Here is an 18,815-nt window from a genome sequence, read left to right as displayed (position 1 = left end):
ATTGTCTTGCTAATTTACTGGAAGGTTCTGCTGGGGGCAGGAGCTGGCTCCAGGAAGCCAAATGCCTCCCAGCATCACCCAGAGCTGGCCTGTGGCTGTGGTGCCACATCTCCCTGGAGTCAGCTGCAGGAGTGCAAAACTCTGGGGAGGGAAAGGTGGGAGTGATGGAGGCAGGCTGGGGCTGGACTTGGGCTGGAGTATATGTGGATGATAGAATGATCACACCGAGGAGCAGCAGGGCACGGCTGTGAAAAGGGACAGAAACAGCTGGCACTTGCTTGGCACGGCCAGGACAAGCAGGGATGTGGTAAGTGCCCGAGTGCAAGTCCCAGCTATGCAGCCAAGGTCAGGGGAAGCGCAGGGAAAGGTGAGGTGACTGTGGCCCCATGTGAGCAGCCACCAAGCCAGCCTTGGCTCAGCTGGGACAGCAACCTGTGAGCGGAGGGCAGGAAAGGGGCAGGGGGAGGCAGCCATGTGGGACAGAGCCTGCTGGGGTAGCATAGCCTGGGAACAGGTGGTGCCAGCTCAGCCCTGGGGTACCCAGCCTTGGAGCAGGGCCAGGGCAGAGCCACAGTGCTGCAGCCAGCCTGCTAATACCCAAAGAGGAGCCAAGTATCTCCCTTGTGCTGCTGCAAGGCCCGCACCCACTGGGGCTCAGCCCCTTCGGTTGGGTGCTCTGTTGCCTCTGATCCCTACTGAAGACGCCCTTACCACCCAAGGTGCCCCTGCGCTTTGCTGAGAGCAGCTTTTGCCCACCAGCTCTGCACACCATGTGAGGAGCTTGTGCACAGGCAGCAGAAGGAGGGTCTTGGGTGGGCTGTGGAGGTGGAGCATGGGGAGGGGCTGCAGCCGTGCTACTCTGAGAACAAAGCCTGAGAGCAGCGGGCTCAGGGATCCCACTGTGTCCCCGAGCAAGATCCCACCACATCCACCCCCAAAGCCAGCTGAGCTGCTTGCAGGGCGTCTGCTGTGGCCCTGGTCCCCACGTTGGCCCTGACAGCTGCTCCACAGCTGCTCACAAACTCTTGCAGCTTCTTTAGGGCGGCTCCGGCTTTGGCCTGGCTTAGAAATGGTGGTGCAAGGAGGGTGTGCAGGCATGGGGGGAGCAGGCAGCACAGGCAGGGTCGGTGGCACCCTGTCCCATATCCCACTGAGCTCGGGGGGGGACTTATATACAGGCTGCTCTGAAGGGCTTGGTTTGGGAAGGCCCACGCCAGCATCAGCCCTAGCCTGTGGGGACCAGGCCCTGTATGCTCCCCACTGCCTCTCCAGCACGGGGACCCCTTCAGCATGGTTCTGGTCTGGGATGTGGGCAGTGCCAGTGGTCAGGGAGGCAGACTGGGTCAGGGTAATGATGCCTGCTCTGGCAGGAGTGTACGGACCCAGCTGGGAGCCCCTGCAGAGCCCTGCATGAGTCAGTGCAAAAAACAACTTTGTGGGTTTACACAGAGGCAAAATCCTCCTGGAAAAGGTGCCGCTGTGCACAGCCTGGCACGGTCCTGAGGGGACCAGGGGGGTTTGGGAGCAGTGAGGATGGAGGGGCAGGCAGGCAGTAAAGGGGCTCCCACAAAGGCTGCGTCTGTTGACACGTTACACAGCAGCAAGGGCACAGCTGGGCTGGACATCTGAGGTGGAGCCCTTGGTGCCATGTCCTTGGAGGGGAAAACTCAGGGCTCAGGGTCTTGGGGTGGAGGGCAAGTGAGGGCACAGGGTTCCAGGCATACGGTGTCCCCAGGGTGGAGGGGGCACGGGGCAGGGGAGGGTCTAGGGTGCAGAGGAGCACCCAGCAGGCGTGGTCCCTGGGGTGCTGGGTCCCCAGGAGGGGGTAGCACAGGACACTGGTCCCCAGGGCAGAGGAGAACCCGGGGTGCGGAACCACCGGGGGTGCAGGTTCCCGGGAGGGAGCTGAGCTGGGGCGCAGGTTTCCAGGGTTCAGGGTGCCTGGAGTGAAGGGAGGCCCAGGGTGTGGGGTTTGGGGGGCAAAGCAGAGCCCAGGCTGTGTGTCCCCGGGGTGCAGAATCGCGGGGGCAGCCCGGGGCGTGGGCGATGCTGCCCGCACCCCAGGGGTCCCGGTGCGGTGCCCGACGGCGCGGCGGGCGGGTTGCCCCGGGGGCGCGGCGGGGGCCGAGGCGGGGGCGGAGGCCGGGTTGGGGGGGCGGGGGGGGGGGGGCGCCGTTCGCGGCGCTAGGACCGGGCGCGGCGGCGGGCGGAGCCTCCCCGCCGCTCGCCCCTCCGCCCGGCCGCTGCGGCAGTGTCTCGGAGGCGGGCAGGCGGCCGGTCCCTCCGGTCCCCCCGGCAGCATCCCGGCCCCGCCATGGCCGGCGTCGGCTTCGCGGCGCACCGCCTGGAGCTGCTCGCCTCCTACCAGGACGTGATCGGCGAGGACAGCCCCACCGACTGGTGAGCGCGCCCGCCGCCGCCGCCGCCCCTTTGTCCCCGCCGCCGCCGCCGCCCTTTGTGCACGGAGCCGCCCGGTAACACCGGCCGCGCCCCGCGCTGCGCCCCCCGCCGCCCTGGGCCCGCTGTGCCGGGAGCCCCGGCACACAAAGGCAGGCGGGGCGGTGTGGGGGGGTGTGTGTGCCAGACCCGCCGCCGCCGGTGCCCGCACCTGCCCGCCGCCGCCTCACCGGGCCGGGGCGCGGTCCCCGCTTTGTCTGTGCCGGGCTGGCACGTGCGGGCGCCGGGACCCGCCGGCACCGGGACCCCCCGGTACGGCCCGACCCCCCCGCCGGGCGGGAAGCGGGGTGGGGTCCGCAGCACAGCGGGGAGGGCCCGGGGTCCCTCCCGGTGGTGGGCCAGGCCCCGGGTCCCTTGCTATTGTCTGGAGCCGGAGCCGCGGGTAGTGGCGCCCGGGGTGGGGAGGGTGGGGGAACTTGGGGGGGGATCGGGGCGCCCCCAGCCCGGCCCCGCCAGCTCTCGGGGTGCCCCATCCCCGTGGGGCCGCGGCGCACCGGCCCGGGACTGCCGCGCCGGACTGGGGCTGCTGCGGGCTCGGGGCGGGGGGCGGCCTCCCCCGGCGGGACCTTCCCCGGGCTGCCCTGCCCTGCCCGCGCCCCCAGGGCTGGACACCCAATGCTGTGAGCGCCGAGGCCGCACCGGATCCAGACCCCGCTGCAGCCGCCGCGGAAGCCCGCAGAGAGCATCTCCCCACTGCCACCCCAATTCTCCCAGTGCCCATAGGCAGCTCCTGGCACCAGTCGGGTGCTGTATGGCTAGCTGGAGCCAGCTGCCTCCGGTACCCCCTCGCGCCCCGGGGTGCCTGTGCCATGTGTGTAGGGATGCTACTGGCACCCTGGGGTACAGCTCGCTGGGCAGAGCCGGGGTGCTGGGCAGCGCCGGGTACATGCTGTGCATGCTGCTCTGTGGCTGGGATGCACTCCACTCTCTAGCCAGGTCCCTGCTCTCGAGGCAGGGCTGGAGCCCCCCCAGCCTGTTCGGGCCTGTTCAGGTCCTCCTGCCCACCAGCCTCAGGTCTCCGGGGAGCCCCATGGTCCTGCCGACAGCCCAAGGGTGCCATGAGTGAGTGCGGTGTGTGTTGTTGGCCAGGAGGCAGCTGTCAGCTCTGGGTACATCTCGCTTCCCAGCATCCGCTGCAAAGGAGCCCTCCCTGCCAAAGCTGCTGAGAACAGCAGAAACGCTTCCCAGGAAGCAAGCTCTGGGGCCGGGCCCCCCTCCTTCTCCAGCGCTGAGCCCCGGCTGGGCAGCGAACCCCCGCCATCCCTATTCTTGGGGCTGAGCTTGCTCCATCGTCCCCAGCCCCTCCGTGCCATGGTCACTGGTGGTGTCTGGCACTCGGTGCCAGTGGGAACAGCATCCCCGCTGCAGGGCCCAGTGCCCAGGTGCAGAATGAGGGGTGATCCTCGGGGGGCTGCACTGGGAAGGGGGTGATGGGGACCGTCCCCTGGCAGTGGCCCAGCCTGGCTGAGCCAGGAGCTGTGAGGACACTGCGCTGGAGCCTGGCCCTGGGCTGATGCCAGGGGATGCCGAGCCCTCACCTGGCTGGGTCCCCTGTGTTTAGTCTGGGATTCCCCCCCAACCCCAAACCCGGTCCTGGAGGGTCCGAGCGTCCCCTCCCCCGCCTGGCCCCGCGGAGGCTGCTGGGGCCCATTACTCGATCAGAAAGGAATTTGGTGCTGCTTTCTGAGCACGCCGACTCCCTGGAGCTCTCAGCCACATTGGAAACACATGTGTCCAGGCTGGGGCAAGGCAGGCAATGCTCCCCCCACCTCAGCCTGGTGTGGGGGGCAGGCAGCAGTGGGCGCCCTGGGTGCTCGCACCCATGCATGCTGGTCTGCCTGCTCTGGTGAGTGGTGGGGCCGTGCGAGGCCAGCGGGGCTACTGTCTCCTTGGCGGAGTGATGGGGTAATCCTTGCTGGAGTCCCCCTGGTTATGGGGAGCCCTCCTCCCTGGGCTGCATGGGGCATCTCACCCATGGGTGCCCCATGTGGCTAGAGCCAAGGGGCTGTATGGGCTGGGTGGAGAGATTAAAGCCCATGGATGGGGGTAAGTGATGCATAATGCTACCTGCACCCACTGTGGCACAGCTGGTCCTTGCTGCCAGGGCTCATGGTGATACTGCTGGCCCCTGCATGGCCCTGCTGGCCCCCAGACTGGAAACCTCTGGATCCCCCATGCTGGTGTGGGGTCATGCCATGCTGCTGGGCTGCACTCAGGGCAGGGCTGTTTCCATGCTGGTGCCTGGGGTGATGAGACCTGCCAAGCCCCAGATGGCCTGGGAGCACCCCTGTGTGCAGGCAGCAGCACCGTGCTTGGGTGCCATCCAGTGTGGCAGGGTCCCGGGAAGGAGAGCAGGCAGTGGGTGTCCCCAGCACCCACAGGCTCCCCAGGCAGCAGCACCATGGCTCTGCCCTACTTGTTTCCTCCCCTCTGCAGCCAGCTGCATCCCACCCTGCAAGCCACCAACCGCTGCCTGCGGCCCTCCCCAAATTTGCTGCCGTCCAGCCCCATTCCTGGGAGATCATAGCAGGCTCCCCGGGGCGGGACTGCAGTTGCAGGCAGGGGCTGCATTTGCTGCCTTTCCCCGGCACAGGCATCACAGACGGCACTTTGCAGCTGCTTTGCTGGCTCCAGGCTGGGAGACGGCGCCGGCTGGGGCGGCCGATTAGCAGGATCGGGATGTGCGGATTAAAGTCAAATCTTGTTGGTGCAATTATCTGCGGCTCGCTGACGGGGGCTCAGGGTGTGGTGGGTGCCGGGAAGCAGAGGGAAGCCCTCTCCATGTTAGGCACCCACCTGCCTTCCCCTTGTTTTTTAGCTCCCAGGGTCCAGCCATGGCCCCAGTTTATGGGGCCTCTGCCTGTAGGGGCCCCCCCATTCCCACCCCAGAGCCCAGCCTCTGTCTGGAAACTGCAAGCTCTGGTGAGGATGGCTCTGCCCAGCACCATGGGGATTTTGGTGCTCTGGCAAGCACTGCATGGGTGCCGCCAGCCAAATGCCGATCGTCAGAGCCGCTTGCCCGCCCCGGTGCAGAGATGGGGGGGCCAGCACGGGTGGCCCTGGCTTCCCGGGCACAGCGCGTGATGGTGGCAGGCAGGTTTGGGTGCCTGCCAGGCCCCGGCAGGTCCCCGCTGCTTGCCTGCCTCCCCCGCTCCCCTCCACTAATCACCTCGTCATCGGGCGAGCTGCATCCCAGCTGGGATGGGGGGGTTGCCATGGCAACGGAGGATGCTGGTTGCCTAGCAACATCCATCCCCTCGCCCACCCGCCCTGGACCGATTCGGTATGTGTCCTTCCCCCCACATAGCTGGCTGCATGCCCCTGGGGAGGTGCGGGCTGGCAGGGGGGTCCCTGTGGAGCCTTGGGAGGGGCTGGCCAGGGTACAGCGGGAGTGAGAGGGGGTTTCCCATCCGCTGGGAACAGTTTCCAAGGAACAGTCTCCATGACAGCCCCATCACACCCCGGTGGCACATTGATTTGCTGCTGCTGGTGCTCTGGCGTCCTCCCCCGGCCTGGTGCCTGCCGGGCCGGCGGCTCACGCAGCCAGGCACGTGAGTGGCCCCAAGTTCCCTGCCAGGGTGCAGGGCTGTCCCCAAAGCTGGTTGGTAACAGTGGGTTCGGAGGGGGATGGCAGGGGTGGGTGGGCAAGGAGCTGCAAGGCCACAGTGGCTTGTGGCATGGCACAGCAGCCTGCTGTCTGTGCGTGGCATCGCCCAGCCTGTCCCTCTGCCCAAGTGACCACTCTGTCCCCAACCTTGGGTCCCTGAGCCAGGGCTGCCAGCCAGCAGGGAGGGGAATAGGCCCTGCCTGCAGTCCTGCCTGCCTTGCCTGGCAGCCTGGCCTCTCTCGGTGGCGATGGGTTGGGATGGCTGTGTGGCAGCTTGGGGACACCTGGCCGGTGTCCCAGCACCTGCCCTGACCTCAGGACAGGGCAGATGAGGGAGGCCATCCCGTGCTCCCCCTGGTCCATGGCTCACCCACGCTGTCTCCCCAGGGCCCTCTATACGTACGAGGATGGCTCTGATGACCTGAAGCTGGCAGCATCAGGAGGTAAGGTCCTCTGGCCCCACAGCTGGCTCAGCTTGCTGGTGTTTTCCCCAGCACCCATCCCGGTGCTGGCTGGATGTGGGCTGATGGTGCTGTGCCAGGTGGAGGCTTGCTGGAGCTCTCTGGCCACTTTGAGATCCAGAAGGTGATGTATGGCTTCTGCAGCGTCAAGGACCCCCAGGCTGTGCTCCCCAAATATGTCCTCGTCAACTGGGTGAGTTGGGGGGACCATGCTGAGGCGGGGGGTCATGACCCACTGGGGCTGCAGAGTTGACAGGGGCATGGCTGGTTGTAAGGGAGGTGCCCATGGTGGTCGGGAGGATGCGGGTGCCCCATGGTCTTGAGGCCCCATGGTGGTCAGTGGAGGGGGGGTCACCCTGCCACCCCTCCCCGACTCAGCCCCTCCCCGGCTGCTGCAGGTGGGTGAGGACGTGCCGGATGCCCGCAAGTGTGCCTGTGCCAGCCACGTGGCCAAGATAGCTGAGTTCTTCCAGGTGGGTGACAATGGGGAGGGGGACAATGCTGCTGGGGCACTGACCCCGGTCCCTGACGGTTGCTCGCGCCCCCTCAGGGCGTGGACGTCATTGTCAATGCCAGCAGCGTGGAGGACATCGACCCGGGGGCCATTGGGCAGCGGCTCTCCAACGGGCTGGCCCGTGTCTCCAGCCCAGTGCTGCACCGCCTGCGGCTGAGGGAGGACGAGAACGCTGAGCCCGTGGTAATGTCCCCATGGCAGTGATGATGATGGCGGCGGGTGCGGGGCATCCCACCTGCCCGGGGCTCCTGTCTGCCGCAGCCCGTCACCCCGTGTGCCACTTACTGTTATTCCCCCTCGCTGATCCCAGCCCCTCCGCCCCCCCCGCCTCTCCTCCGTCCCAGGGCACCACTTACCAGAAAACTGATGCCACCGTGGAGATGAAGCGGCTCAACCGGGAGCAGTTCTGGGAACAGGCCAAGGTGGGGTATGGTGGGGGCACCCAGTGGCCCCCGGGGAGTGGGGTAAGCCACTAGTGGGCTGATGGGCAAATCCATCCTTCATCTCCCCTGTCTCCACCAGAAAGAGGAGGAATTGCGTAAGGAGGAGGAGCGGAAAAAGGCCCTGGATGCCCGGCTGAGGTTTGAGCAGGAGAGGATGGAACAAGAGCGGCTGGAGCAGGAGGAGCGGGAGCGGCGCTACCGGGAGCGGGAGGAGCAGATCGAGGAGCACAGGCACGGTGGGGGCCGGGGGTGGGGGCTGTGTCCCGTGAGATGCAGGATGGTCACACACAGAGGATGGCTGTGCATGTGCCACAAGCTGCTGGGTGGGTGCGTGGGTGTTGGTCCCCACTGAGGACCAGGCTAGGCATGGCCTGGTGGGCAGGGGCTGACAGGAGCTGGTGCCCAGCCCCTCTCTCATGCCCCTGTCACAGGAGGAAGCAGCAGAGCATGGAAGCGGAGGAAGCCCGGCAGCGCCTGAAGGAGCAGTCCATCTTTGTAAGTGCCATGGCGGGCACGGGGCTGGGGTCAGAACCGGAGATGCCACCTGGCACTGCTTCCAGGGAATGGCTTTTCCCAGCTGGGCCCCCCAGGGCATCCTGGGCTGCGGGGGGTGGGCGTGATGCCATGTCTCTTCCCAGGGGGACCAGCAAGAGGAGGATGACAGGCAGCAGCTCAGGAAATCGGAGTCAGAGGTGGAGGTGAGTGTGGCAGCAGCCATGCCCAGTGCTGGTCCTTGCTCCGCAGTCACTGATGCCCCCAGCTGGACAGGGACCCAGCTGGAGGGGTTCGGAGGGGTGGTCCCACAGCCCCATGCCACTAGGGTGGTGGGTCTCAGCTTCCCCCATCCCCGCAGGAGGCTGCTGCCATCATCGCTCAGCGGCCTGACAACCCCCGGGACTTCTTCAAGCAGCAGGAGCGTGTGGCATCGGGCAGCAGTGATGCCATCTCGCCGGGCAGCCACAGGACAGGTGAGGGGCTGGGGGGGTGGGTCTGTGGGCACTGTGGGGGGAACGGCAAGGCCGGGGGGTCTGTGGGCTGTGGAGCAAGTGGGTGCAGCACTGCTGAGGCTCCCTGCAGCTCAGCTAGTCGCAGCAGGATCTGGGGTCACCAGGGCTGTAACGTGGGGAGGCGGTGCCCTCTCTGCTGTCCCTGGTGCGATGATGGTGGGTGCCATGGCCATGAGGATGGCAGGGGGTCATCCTGCTCTGCTGCGCCACTACCACACCTTGTGGTCCCTGCCACTGGGGCAGCTTGGCAGGGGCTGGATGCCAGGGGAAGGTGTTCTGCAAAGGGGGGTGCATCCTGCTCCCTGCTTGCTTGGGTGTTGTCCACCCACCCATCACGGCACCACGCCAGCAGCCAGTGTGGTCAGGAGTGACAGCTGGGGGTCTGGGGTGTGGCTGGGGAAGGAAATTCTTCCCATGGGGTCAGCTAAAACGGGCAGGAGTGTGGGGGGCAGGCTAGTGCTTCATGGTGTGCCTGCCCCAGGGTCCCCACTGCCAGGGTGGGTGCCTGTGGTGGTGCAAGACACTCTGCTTTTGGGTCAGGATGATGCCAGCAGGTCTCTGGCCATGGAAGTAGTCTGTCCTTGAGGAGGGCTGGCCATGGGGCTGGGCAGGGGGTGCCCCACAGGGAAGCTGGGCTGCCTCATAGTCTGAGGTCCAGTCCTGGGACTCTCTTTGTGGCTCTAGGGCAGGGGCTGGCTGCCCGTGTGGGCACCTCCAGCTGTGGGGCCACGTCATGGGGCTGCACTGGAGGTCATGCGAGGGTGCTATGCTGGGGGGCTGTGCCATGGGGCTGTGCTGGGGCGTGTGGGGGGGCCTGTGATGTGTCGTCTTTGCTGTGGGGTCATGCCATGGGTCGTGCCATGGGCTGTGCCATGGAGCTGTGCTGTGGGGTTGTGCCTCAGGGCAATGCTGTGGGGCTGTGCCGTGGGTCATGCTGTGGGCTGTGTGTTGTGGCCAAGCCGTGGAGCCCTGGGTTGTGCCATGGGCTCATGCTGTGGGACCGTGCTGTGCCTGAGGAGATAGTTGGCCCCATGCCCTGTCTGGCCTTTCTCTGCACCTGGCCGCTTAATGCTACCTCCTGTCCTCTGTCCTGCTGTCTTTTCGTCCTCCTGTCCTGCCATCCTGTCCTGCTGTTAGTACTGCCTCCTGTCCCATCTCCTTCCGTTCTGGTGCCCTGGCCCCACCATGACCATGCTGAGCAGGGACTGACCCATCTCTTTGCTCTCTTTCTCTCCGTCTGTCTGTCTGTCTTTCTCTCGGCAGGTCGTCTGTACTGTCCTTTCATAAAGACAGCTGACAGTGGGCCGCCTTCTTCCTCTTCTTCCTCCTCCTCCCCCCCGCGGACCCCCTTCCCCTATATCACCTGCCACCGCACCCCAAATCTCTCCTCTTTCTTCCCATGTAGGTAGCTGGGAGCCCCCGGGCGCTCAGGCTCTGGGGGGCTGAGCCATGGGCAGCTGCCCCACAGCCCCACCCCAGCCCCACAGCACACCGGGCCAGGGGGTGCGAGGATGGAGCCGTGGGACCAACAGCAGAGGCAGCGCCCCTCCCATGGGCACCCCAAGGGGGCCGAGCACCCAAATGGGGGCTGTACCTGCACCCATGGGCACCCTGAATGCCTTGTGTGGGGCTGGGCCCATGGTGGGTGCTGTGCCCCTGGGGTGGGGGGATGCGGCATGCTGTGCCTGTGGGGCCAGTTGTGCCTGTAGTATGGGGAGGGGGCACCAGGCAGGCTGCGCCCGTGGGACAGACAGGAAGAGGGCAGAGCTGTGCCCAGCGAGATGATGCTCTGCCATGGGATGGAGCAGCCTGTGCCCGTGGGATAGAGGGGGTACAGGGTGGGCTCTGCTCATGGGCCAGACAGAGATGGGGCAGGCTGTGCCCATGGGGCAGAAGGGTACGGGGCAGGGCAGCATGGGTTGGAAAAGGCTGTGCCCAGGATCGTGTGGGGCTGTGCCCATGGAGCAGAATGAGCAAGGCAGTGCCTGGGGCCATGTGGGGCTGTGCCCCCTGGCTGTGGGGTGGCAGGGCACAGAGATGTGCCTGTGGAGGAGAGGCTGTGCCAGGGCCCAGCTGGGCGATGTGTGTTCAGGGCATGTGGCACAGCAGGTATGGGGCTGCCTGTCCTCATACCCGGCAGATGTCAGGGCTGCCACTGTGTGGGGCCAGTGGGGATGCCTGGGGTGAGTGGGGGGTTGGTACAGTGGTTGCTGCACCCTTGGGTGCTTCTGCCCCACCACCACAGGGTGGGATGACGTGGTGGCATGTACATTGTGATGTACATTTGACGGCTGGTGGCTGGGTTGTTGTGGGGCAGGAGCAGGGGTGGCGCTGGGGTCCTGGCTCCCCCGCAGTGTGCGCAGCCCCCTCCATGCCACCCCGTCTCCCTTGTCTGCAGGCAGCCAGTCGGACGCCTACCGCAAGGCCTCGGCAGCGGGCTGCAGCCCCTGCGAGTCCAGCCCGGCCGCCACGCTGCTGGGCGAGCCGGGCACCCGTGACTCGGGCAACGAGTTGCCAGCAACGCCCAAAGGTGGGCGCAGGGGTCCCACTGCCTGCCCCTGCCTGGGCCTGCCTGGGCACATCCCCACTGTCCCCTGCAGTGTATCTCCCCGCTGCAGCCCCCTTGCCTCCTCTGGAACCCCCGCTGGAGCCCCTGATGCAGCCCTGATGCAGCCCTGATGCTGCAGCCCTGCCAGCCTCCCTTGCATTGCTCAGTGCAGCCATGCTGGCCCCTTGGTATATCATCCCCCACCATCTCTGCCGTGTCTCCCAGTGCATCCCCGCTGTAGCTGTTGCTCTGTGCCAGTGCATCCCCGCCATCTCTGCTGCATTCCCCCGTGCATCCCCGACGTCATTGTTACATCCATGCTGCCGCCAGTGTATTTTCCATCAGTGCATCCCTGTTGTCTCTGCACTGCCCTCTGCCCCCCGCACCATGTTCCCCCATCTCCAGTGCAGTGCCCCAGCCAGTACGTCTTCATCATCACCGGTGCATTCCCCCTTGTCTCTGCTGCAACCCTCCCCCCAATGCTACTCTGCTCTATCTGCGCCATCCCTCAGTACGGCCCTGCCAGTGTTGCTGCTTCCCTCAATGCATCTCCATCATTGCACTGCATCCCCAGTGCCTCCCAGCCAGCTATGCTGCAGGCCACCCTGCCCCATGTGTCCCTGCTGGCCTCTGCATCCTTTGGTTCATCCCAGCTTTCCTTTCTCCATCTACCCAGTGCTTCCTTCCCCATCCCCACCTGCCCTGTGCCTCCCAGCCACAAACCCTGCCCCCAGGAGGGCCCAGCCACCCCTTCCTGCATCCCCAAAAGATAATCTTGCCCCCAACCCTCCCCCCCGCCATGTCCCCTGGGGTCCCTGTGATGTAGTGTGTCCATGGGTCCCCTCCTTGCCCAGCCACTCCCACCCACCACCCCTGCAGCATCTCCTTGCTGCACCCAGCCCAAAGGACCACCCCTGCCCCTTCTGCAGCTGCAGCCCTGTCCCTGTGTGTCCCCCAGCCCCTGGACCGGGGGGGGGGGGGGGGGGGGGGGAGGGAGGGGGAGGAAGGGGGTCGTCTGTCCCCGCTGACTGCTGTTCCTCCCCCCCTTTGCAGACTCCCCCAGCCCCAGCACCCAGGAGGCTGGGCCAACCGCCCCCGAGCAGCACTGGCAGTTCCCAAGGCCTGAAGACAAGGCCACCGAGCCCCCTGGGGATGAGCCCAGCCCCAGCCCGGCATGGACAGCAGGGGGTGATGCCCTGGGGGACCTGGTGACCCTGGAGCCCACTGAGCCCTCTCCACCACCTGCAGCAACCGAGCCCCAGCCTGGGGAGACCCCCAGCCCTGAGAGCCTCATCGACCTGTGGCAGAGTGATGGGGCAACCCCTGCTGCTGCCTGGCCCCTGCCTGCCACCCCAGTCCCCGAGGGTCCCCCGGCCACGCTGCCTGACGAGGGGACCCTGCTGAGCCTGGATGAGCTGCCAGAGCCCCCCGCCACCTTCTGCGATGCGGAGCAGGAGGAGGAGGAGGAGGAGGAGGCCGGCGGGGGGAGCCCCCAGCCCCGGGGTCTTGGCTGCCAGCGTGCCCCCCGGGAGGATGTCCTGGGCCGAGAGACTCCCCCCATCACCAATGGGGAGATGGCCCCCAAGGATGGGACGCCGGGTCGTGGGGAGCAGGTGAGCATGGCTGGGGGGGGTGTTGTGGGCTTGTGGGTCAGGGAGGTAATGGGATGGCTGGGGGTGGGTCCTGACTGCCTGCACCCACCCACCACCAGGCCAGCGAGGGCTACTTCAGCCAGTCCCAGGAGGAGGAAGTGACCCCTGCCGAGGAGCCATCAGCCAAAGCCCCCCAGCCTGTCTTCTACAACAAGCCCCCAGGTGAGTGGGGGCAGTGTCTGTCCCACCATGGGGCACCCCATGCCACCCTGATCCCTCCATGGGGCACCCTATGCGGCCCTGACCCGCCCCCTCCCTTTCCCCATTCCCCCAGAAATCGACATCACATGCTGGGATGCTGACCCCCTGCCTGAGGAGGAGGAGAGCTTTGGGGGGGCCCTGTAAGCCCAGGCCCTGCTGCCGGCGCAGGCAGCTCGCCCCGGCCGGCGCGGGGCGTGAGGGGACCGTAGTTGGGGGCCAGGCCCCCCCCTCGCCCCACTGGGGCCCCGCAGGATGAGGCCTCTGGGTAGGGGCCGCCCCACTGCGCCCCCACCCCGGGGCACCTTTTGCAGCCCCCCCCATCTCTTTCTCTTTTTTAAGTTGTCAGTAGGAGCCATGTGAGCCCCCCCCTTAGCAGTTCCCCCCCACCCCGCTGCCCCAGCACCCCTTTGGGGGGGAGGGAGACACGCAGCTCGCATCCCCTGCCCAGCTGTGGGATGGGGTCTTGTTCTCTTTGTGCCCCCCCCAAGAGCCCCCCCATACTTTGCACGACTTCAAAAAATAATAATAAATGAATATGGCAATAAAGTGACCTGATCAAGGCAAGGCTGTGGCCAGCAGCAGGCCCCACCCCAAACCCCAGTGGGGAGCTGGCATGGGGCTTTTACCCTCCCCCCACTCCTTCCTCGCCGGGAGCTCCCTTACCCCCCCCCGCTTGGCCCCTGCTTAGGCTCCCCCCCACCCCGCCCCGGTAACTGTTTTTGGAAAGCACAAGTTCTGTACCAGCGGTGTGCTCATGTCTGTTAATAAATAAAGCGACTCCCACAGGGGCTGCAGCCTGCTGGAGGGGGGGCAGGGAGGGCTGGGGGGGGGGGCTGTCACCACTCCTGGGGGGGGTCCTGTGATGCCATCCCAGCAGGAGGCGAACCCGAGCCACAAACTTTTATTCTCAAACTGTAACAAACAAAAAAATTAAGAAACAGAGCAGAGTCCAGGTCCCCAGTGCCCCCGGCCATGGGGGGGCCAGCGGGGGCCAGATGGGGAACCAGCCCCTTCCACGCTGGCAGCAATGGCCCACTCTGGGGTGGGTGTCCCCGGGGTGACATGGGCAACTGAAACTACCCCCCCCGCCCCTGGTGCTGGAGAGGCACCCACAGCAAGGTCCAGGGGTCCCCCGGGGCCACCGTTAGACAGCGGTAGTCCTGCCAAAGAGGGGCATGGAGACTGGGAGGTGCCAGGGTCCCGGCTCGTAGGTGTCCCTGCTGCTGAGCTCCGAGTCCGTCCAGCTGGGAAACATGCGAGGGGAGCACTCTGCCTGCAGGTAGATGTCCGGGCAGGCAGGGCCAGGGCTGGCCGAGCGGGGCAGGTGCAGTGCTGAACCATAGCCAGCATCCAGGAAAAGGGGTTTGTAGCTGGGGGGCTGCTCCTGCTTCTCCAGCCGCTCGTGGCTCAGGAAGGGGGTGTTGATTTTGCGGTAGAGCCCCCGCGTGTCCATCAGCACCTCGCTGTATGGTGGGGGGGGCTCTGCCATCAGCAGTGCCTCCTCGTAGCACGGCGGCTTCGACAGGTCCGATTCTGTAAGGTAAAGCCCCCCCGCATCCCCCACTGCCATCAGCCCTGTGCCCTGGCTCTCGTGCTGTATTGCCCCCCCCAAAAAAAGGGGGGAGGTGCGCACTCCAGCGATGCTGAGAGGCCCTCCCTGCTCCTTACCATGCCGACAGCTCCAGGGCCGGGGGGGCGGGATGTGGTGGGGGTGATGATGGTGGGGATCGTGGCGGAGGCGGTGGGGGATGGCGATGCCGGGGGGGCTGCCCCCGTAACCCTCGTAGTGCAGCGGCTCCAGCTCCAGCGCACGCAGGCTCTGCTCCCGCAGCCGCTCCTCCTGCTGCCGCTTCACCCGCCGCCTCAGGTAGCTGCAGAAGCAGCACAGCAGCACGATGAGCCCCCAGATGAGCCAGAAGCCCGCGAAGCAGGTGAGGAAGGTGTAGGTGCCCTGGGACATCACCATCTTGGCTGCTGGTCCCAGGGGGAGGCCCCTGCCTCTCCCTGCCCTCGGGGTGGGGGATGGGATGCTCAGGGCGGCAGCAGGGCCAGGGCAGGACCCGACGCTGTCAGGGCCGCCGAGGGCATCTCCCTGGGCCGTGCCTGGTGGCGTCTCCTCCGGCCCGTGGGTGCCCGCCGTCAGGGGTCCATCCTCGCCATGGAGCCGGGGGGGCTGGAACGGGTGGGTCAGGCCTGGGTACGCTGGACGGGCGGCCAGGCAGGGGGCTGGTGGGGTGGGCGGCAGGGGAACAGGGCCGATGGGGTCCCGCTGCCCATCTCTGGGAGGGGGCCGCCGGGGAGGGGGCCCTGCAACGAGACAGATGTGAGTGTGAGCGTGGTGGGGACGTGGCCGCCCCGTTCCCATGGTGACTCGCTCCACATGCGCAGCGGTGCCCGCAGCCGGCAGGGAGCTGTGCCCAGCCCCGCATGCGTCCCCGCTGTCACCCCCATGGCTGCAAACCCACACCACACCCCAGCACCCCACCACGGCGCTGTCGGGCACCCCAGGACGGGAGGTGGATGCTGTGGCCCCACAGCATCGATGCCCATGAGGTCATGGGGCATCCACTGGCATCCCCCTCTCCCACCCACCCAGTGCACCCCAAATCGGCTGCAGAGTCCAGGCAGTTCAGCCCCCACGCCACCCCACACTGCCCCACAGCAGGGTGCCCTGAGGAGAAGGAGGAGGAGGAGGAGGAGGAGGGATGCACGGAGCAGACAGGCATCTGCCTGTGGCACGTGGCACTTGCGGGAGCACATGCACCATGGCCATTGCTGGCCTCGCGGCCACCAGGGAGAATCAAGGGATGGTGGCACCCCCAACATGGCAAAGCAGGGAGTGATTTGGGGCAATGGGAACCGTCACCCCTGCCAGGTCACTGCCTTTAGGCAGGCTAATGGCTCAGTCACGTCCCACCGAGCACCAAACAGGGACAGCGCGTGCCGGGGGCGGGGGGGGGGCGTCCATATCATTGAGTGCGGAGCAGCACCCATGGGTGCTCACAGGCAGGCACGTAAGCACCCATCAGAATGATTATTCTGGTGTGGGAGAGAACGGGCTTGCTGCCGGGGAGCAGGGCGAGCGCTGGAGTGGTGGCGGCCGAGGGCAGGGTGACGGCAGAAGTGCCACGGCTCCCACGTGCCGCCACCCGGCGAAGGGGTCCCCGGCCGCCCCGGGGAACAGGGCCACGCTGCCGGCGAGGGGAGCGCGGTGGGGCCACCGGGGCTGGCGGGGCAGCGGGGCCGGAGGGCCGAGCCCAGGCGGAAGGAAGGAGGGATGGGGGAAGGAAGGGGCCGGGGAGCCCCGGCCACGCTCCGGCGAGCAGCGGGGGCTGCTCCATCACGCAGACAAAAAGCGGGGGCAGAGGCAGCCTCGGGATGGGGATCTTTGGGGAGGGGGTCCCCCTTCCTAGGGCGGCCCAAGCCGCACCGCTGCCCGGCTCAGGCCAGCTCGGTGCGCACAGGGCTCACCGGCCGCGGCTGCAACAGGCTCCCCACCGGCAGCCAGGGTATTCCCCGGAGGGGGGCACCGTGCGGGAAAGGCCGGGGGGCGAGCACCAGACTACCGGCGGGGGGACAGCGGGAAGCGGGGCAGGGCGGGCTGGCGGCGCCGGGAGACCGGGGGCGTTTGCAGCTTGGGCATGTGGGGGGAGCGGGGCTGCCGGGGCCGTGCGGGCTGGGGAAGGCGCGGGGCCGGGCTGGGGGACACCCACGCCAGCGGAGCGACCGTCCGGCTGAGAGCACCCGCCGAGCCGTGCCCCGCCGGTACCCCCGGGCCACCCCACTGGCCCCCGACCGCGGCCTGGGCCCCGCTGCCCGCGTCGCATCCCCGCCCGGTGTCTCCGGCGGGAGGGGGACACCCCGGCGGGGACCTCCCGACTCCCGGTGCCGGACGCGGCAGCCCCCTCCTCCTCCACCTCCTCCTCCTCCTCCTCCTCCAGGGCGCGCGCCCGCCGGGGACGGACCGGGGGCGCGCGCCCTGGGACGCGCCGCGCGCCTCCGCCCCGGTACCCGGTTGCCGGTGGCGGCGGCCCCGCGCGCGCCCCCGCCCAGGCCCCGCTGCCTCCGCCGCCGCGCAACAGGCGGAGGCGCCGCGCCCGCTCCCTCCGCGGCTCCCGTTACCGGCGGCGGCGCACGTGGCTCAGGCGACGGGCGGCGGCTCCATAGGGCGGCGGCGGCGGCGGCGGCGGCGGGGAGGGGTAGATGGGGGCCCGGTGCGCGCCCGGTGCGCGGCGCCGCCGCCGCCTCCCGGCGCTGCCTTTGTCTCCGGTGAGCGCTCCCGCGCCGCCGCCGCGCCCCGCCCCGCCTCCCGCCCCGCCGCTCCGCCCCGCCCTCGGCGCGGGGAGGGACCCGGGGGCCGGCGGGTCCCCCTCACCCCCGCCCCGGTAGCCGCCGCCGAGCGGGGGCTACTGGCGGGGACCCGTACGAGGCGAGTGGGAACGGGCGCTGCCACGGGAACCCGCTCCCTTCCCCCCGCCCTGGCGTGGTAGCGGGGCCCCCATGGTGAGGGCCGGGGATCCCCGGGTGACGGCCCCACGGTCCGGTCGGGGCGACGGCCCGGTGATGCTCCGTGGGGTGATGCCACGGGGTTCCCCATTCGGTGGCCACGCACTTGCCCTGGGGCGTGGCAGGGGGGTGCCGGGGGCTGCCAGCCCCAGCCTCCTTTGGGGGTGACGGCCAGCGCAGCACAGGGATAGTGGCCAGGAGGGTAAGGGCCCCTACCGCAGCCCACCGGGGGGGCTGCAGTGGGACGCGTGGCTGTGCTGGGCTGGGGTGTCAGCCTGGCCCCGAGGACAGCGAGGGTCAGAGGTGGCACTGGGTGACACCCGGGAACACCCGGCACCTTGTGGGGGGCTGCTCTTGCCCGGGAGCAGACCCCTCACCAGCCTGGCCCGAGCGCTCATGCCCCTGCGCTAGGGCTCCGCCGGCTATCTGCTGGGGCAGACACACACATCACCAGCAGGGGCATCACTGGCCCAAGTCCAGTGGTCACGGCCCCCATGGGAGACCACCCTTCAGGCTCCCTGAGTCTGCATCCGCCCTGGGGGCAACGGCACCCGCTTCTCCCTTCCCTGCGTTCCGGTGTGGGGCGGGCTGTGCCAGGAGCAGCGGGACCGTGGTTAGAGGGCAGAGCTGTGCCAGCCCCGGCCACAGTGCCCACTGCGTGCCAAGGCCAGAAGCCAGGTGGGTGACTGGTTGCGGGTGCCCGGTGGGGGTGCCCCATACAGGCCATGACCCCACCGCCGCTTCCTCCCCGTGGGCAGGGTGGCAGGCGCTTGCTGTGGCCGCACACACGGCGCATTGTTCTGCCACGGCCTGGCCGGAAGGACTTCCTCCACCCCAGCCAGGGAACAACCCGGGGAAGCCGGGTGCCAGCAGCCTGCTCCCGCCACGGCCGAGCAGAGTGGCTCCGGCAGCCGGCCAAGCCCCGCCAATTCACTCAAAGTGGGGCCGCGATGGCCACATGTCCCCCAGCCCCCTTGGCTCCAACGCTGACTCACCTTGCTGGAACTTGTCTCCTGTGATTGGACCTCACAGTGTGGCCGTAGCAGCCCAGCAGTGCTGGCTCGATGGTTGTGGGGGTGCCCGAACAGCACCCACAGCAGGCAGGGGGCTGTGGCCATGCAGGGGGGCTTGGGTGCTCCCTCGGGGCATAGGTAACGCAGAGACGGGAGGCACGGCAGGGGCCGCGGGCATCGTCAGGCCAGGGCGAGGGTGGGCAGGGGGAGCCAGGCCTCCGGCCCCACCAGCGCTGGGGGCCGGGAGCTGCCTTCCCCTTCCCCACAGCGGCGGGGGGAGGCAGGCGGGGGAGCGCTCCCTGAGCCACATGGTGGGCTGGAGGAGGAGCCGTTGCCCAGGCAACAGCTGAGAGCATCCTTCACCCCTGAAAATCGTGTGCTGGTGCTGCCTCCACAGCTTGGGGCA

At 67.9% G+C, this 18,815-nt stretch overlaps 2 protein-coding genes across 6 annotated transcripts; one reads left to right on the top strand and one right to left on the bottom strand.

The window, feature by feature from the left end:
- Positions 1-2,185: 2,185 nt before the first annotated feature.
- Positions 2,186-13,673, top strand: DBN1 (drebrin 1). Of its 2 annotated transcripts, XM_075102496.1 has the most exons (16): positions 2,186-2,400; positions 6,452-6,507; positions 6,606-6,718; positions 6,924-6,998; positions 7,076-7,222; positions 7,384-7,461; positions 7,562-7,713; positions 7,914-7,977; positions 8,121-8,180; positions 8,336-8,450; positions 9,041-9,043; positions 9,753-9,890; positions 10,888-11,019; positions 12,091-12,650; positions 12,749-12,851; positions 12,964-13,673. In XM_075102496.1, exons 1-16 carry the CDS (start codon positions 2,315-2,317, stop codon positions 13,032-13,034), a joined length of 1,953 nt encoding a protein of 650 aa, XP_074958597.1. In that variant the 5' UTR covers positions 2,186-2,314; the 3' UTR covers positions 13,035-13,673. The 2 variants fall into 2 exon arrangements, with proteins under 2 accessions (XP_074958597.1, XP_074958598.1); XM_075102497.1 differs by lacking the exons at positions 9,041-9,043; positions 9,753-9,890 and having other exon boundaries at positions 2,189-2,400.
- A 103-nt stretch (positions 13,674-13,776) lies between these two features.
- Positions 13,777-18,472, bottom strand: PRR7 (proline rich 7, synaptic). Of its 4 annotated transcripts, none has more exons than XM_075102494.1 (3): positions 17,013-17,209; positions 14,559-15,197; positions 13,777-14,453 (listed from the first exon to the last, which is right to left on the bottom strand). In XM_075102494.1, the coding sequence occupies exons 2-3, from the start codon at positions 14,854-14,856 to the stop codon at positions 14,035-14,037; spliced, it is 717 nt and encodes a 238-aa protein (XP_074958595.1). In that variant the 5' UTR covers positions 14,857-15,197; positions 17,013-17,209; the 3' UTR covers positions 13,777-14,034. The 4 variants fall into 4 exon arrangements, with proteins under 4 accessions (XP_074958595.1, XP_074958596.1, XP_074958594.1 ...); XM_075102495.1 differs by having other exon boundaries at positions 13,777-14,423; positions 17,013-17,207; XM_075102493.1 differs by lacking the exon at positions 17,013-17,209 and adding an exon at positions 18,392-18,472 and having other exon boundaries at positions 13,777-15,197.
- Positions 18,473-18,815: the final 343 nt, after the last annotated feature.

This window comes from Phalacrocorax aristotelis, chromosome 8 (assembly GCF_949628215.1).
Source record: "Phalacrocorax aristotelis chromosome 8, bGulAri2.1, whole genome shotgun sequence".
Classification (NCBI taxonomy): Eukaryota; Metazoa; Chordata; class Aves; order Suliformes; family Phalacrocoracidae; genus Phalacrocorax; species Phalacrocorax aristotelis.
The sequence above is the reverse complement of the archived record's forward strand: the minus strand, read 5'-3'. Positions and strand labels throughout refer to the sequence as shown.

Bases quoted from the DNA above. Each gene is read 5' to 3' on its own strand.
- DBN1 (XM_075102496.1), top strand. From the start codon at position 2,315: ATGGCCGGCGTCGGCTTCGCGGCGCACCGCCTGGAGCTGCTCGCCTCC. The intron at 7,714-7,913 runs GCACGGTGGGGG...CCCCTGTCACAG, and splicing joins GAGCAGATCGAGGAGCACAG to GAGGAAGCAGCAGAGCATGG. The intron at 7,978-8,120 runs GTAAGTGCCATG...GTCTCTTCCCAG, and splicing joins TGAAGGAGCAGTCCATCTTT to GGGGACCAGCAAGAGGAGGA.
- PRR7 (XM_075102493.1), bottom strand. From the start codon at position 14,856: ATGGTGATGTCCCAGGGCACCTACACCTTCCTCACCTGCTTCGCGGGC.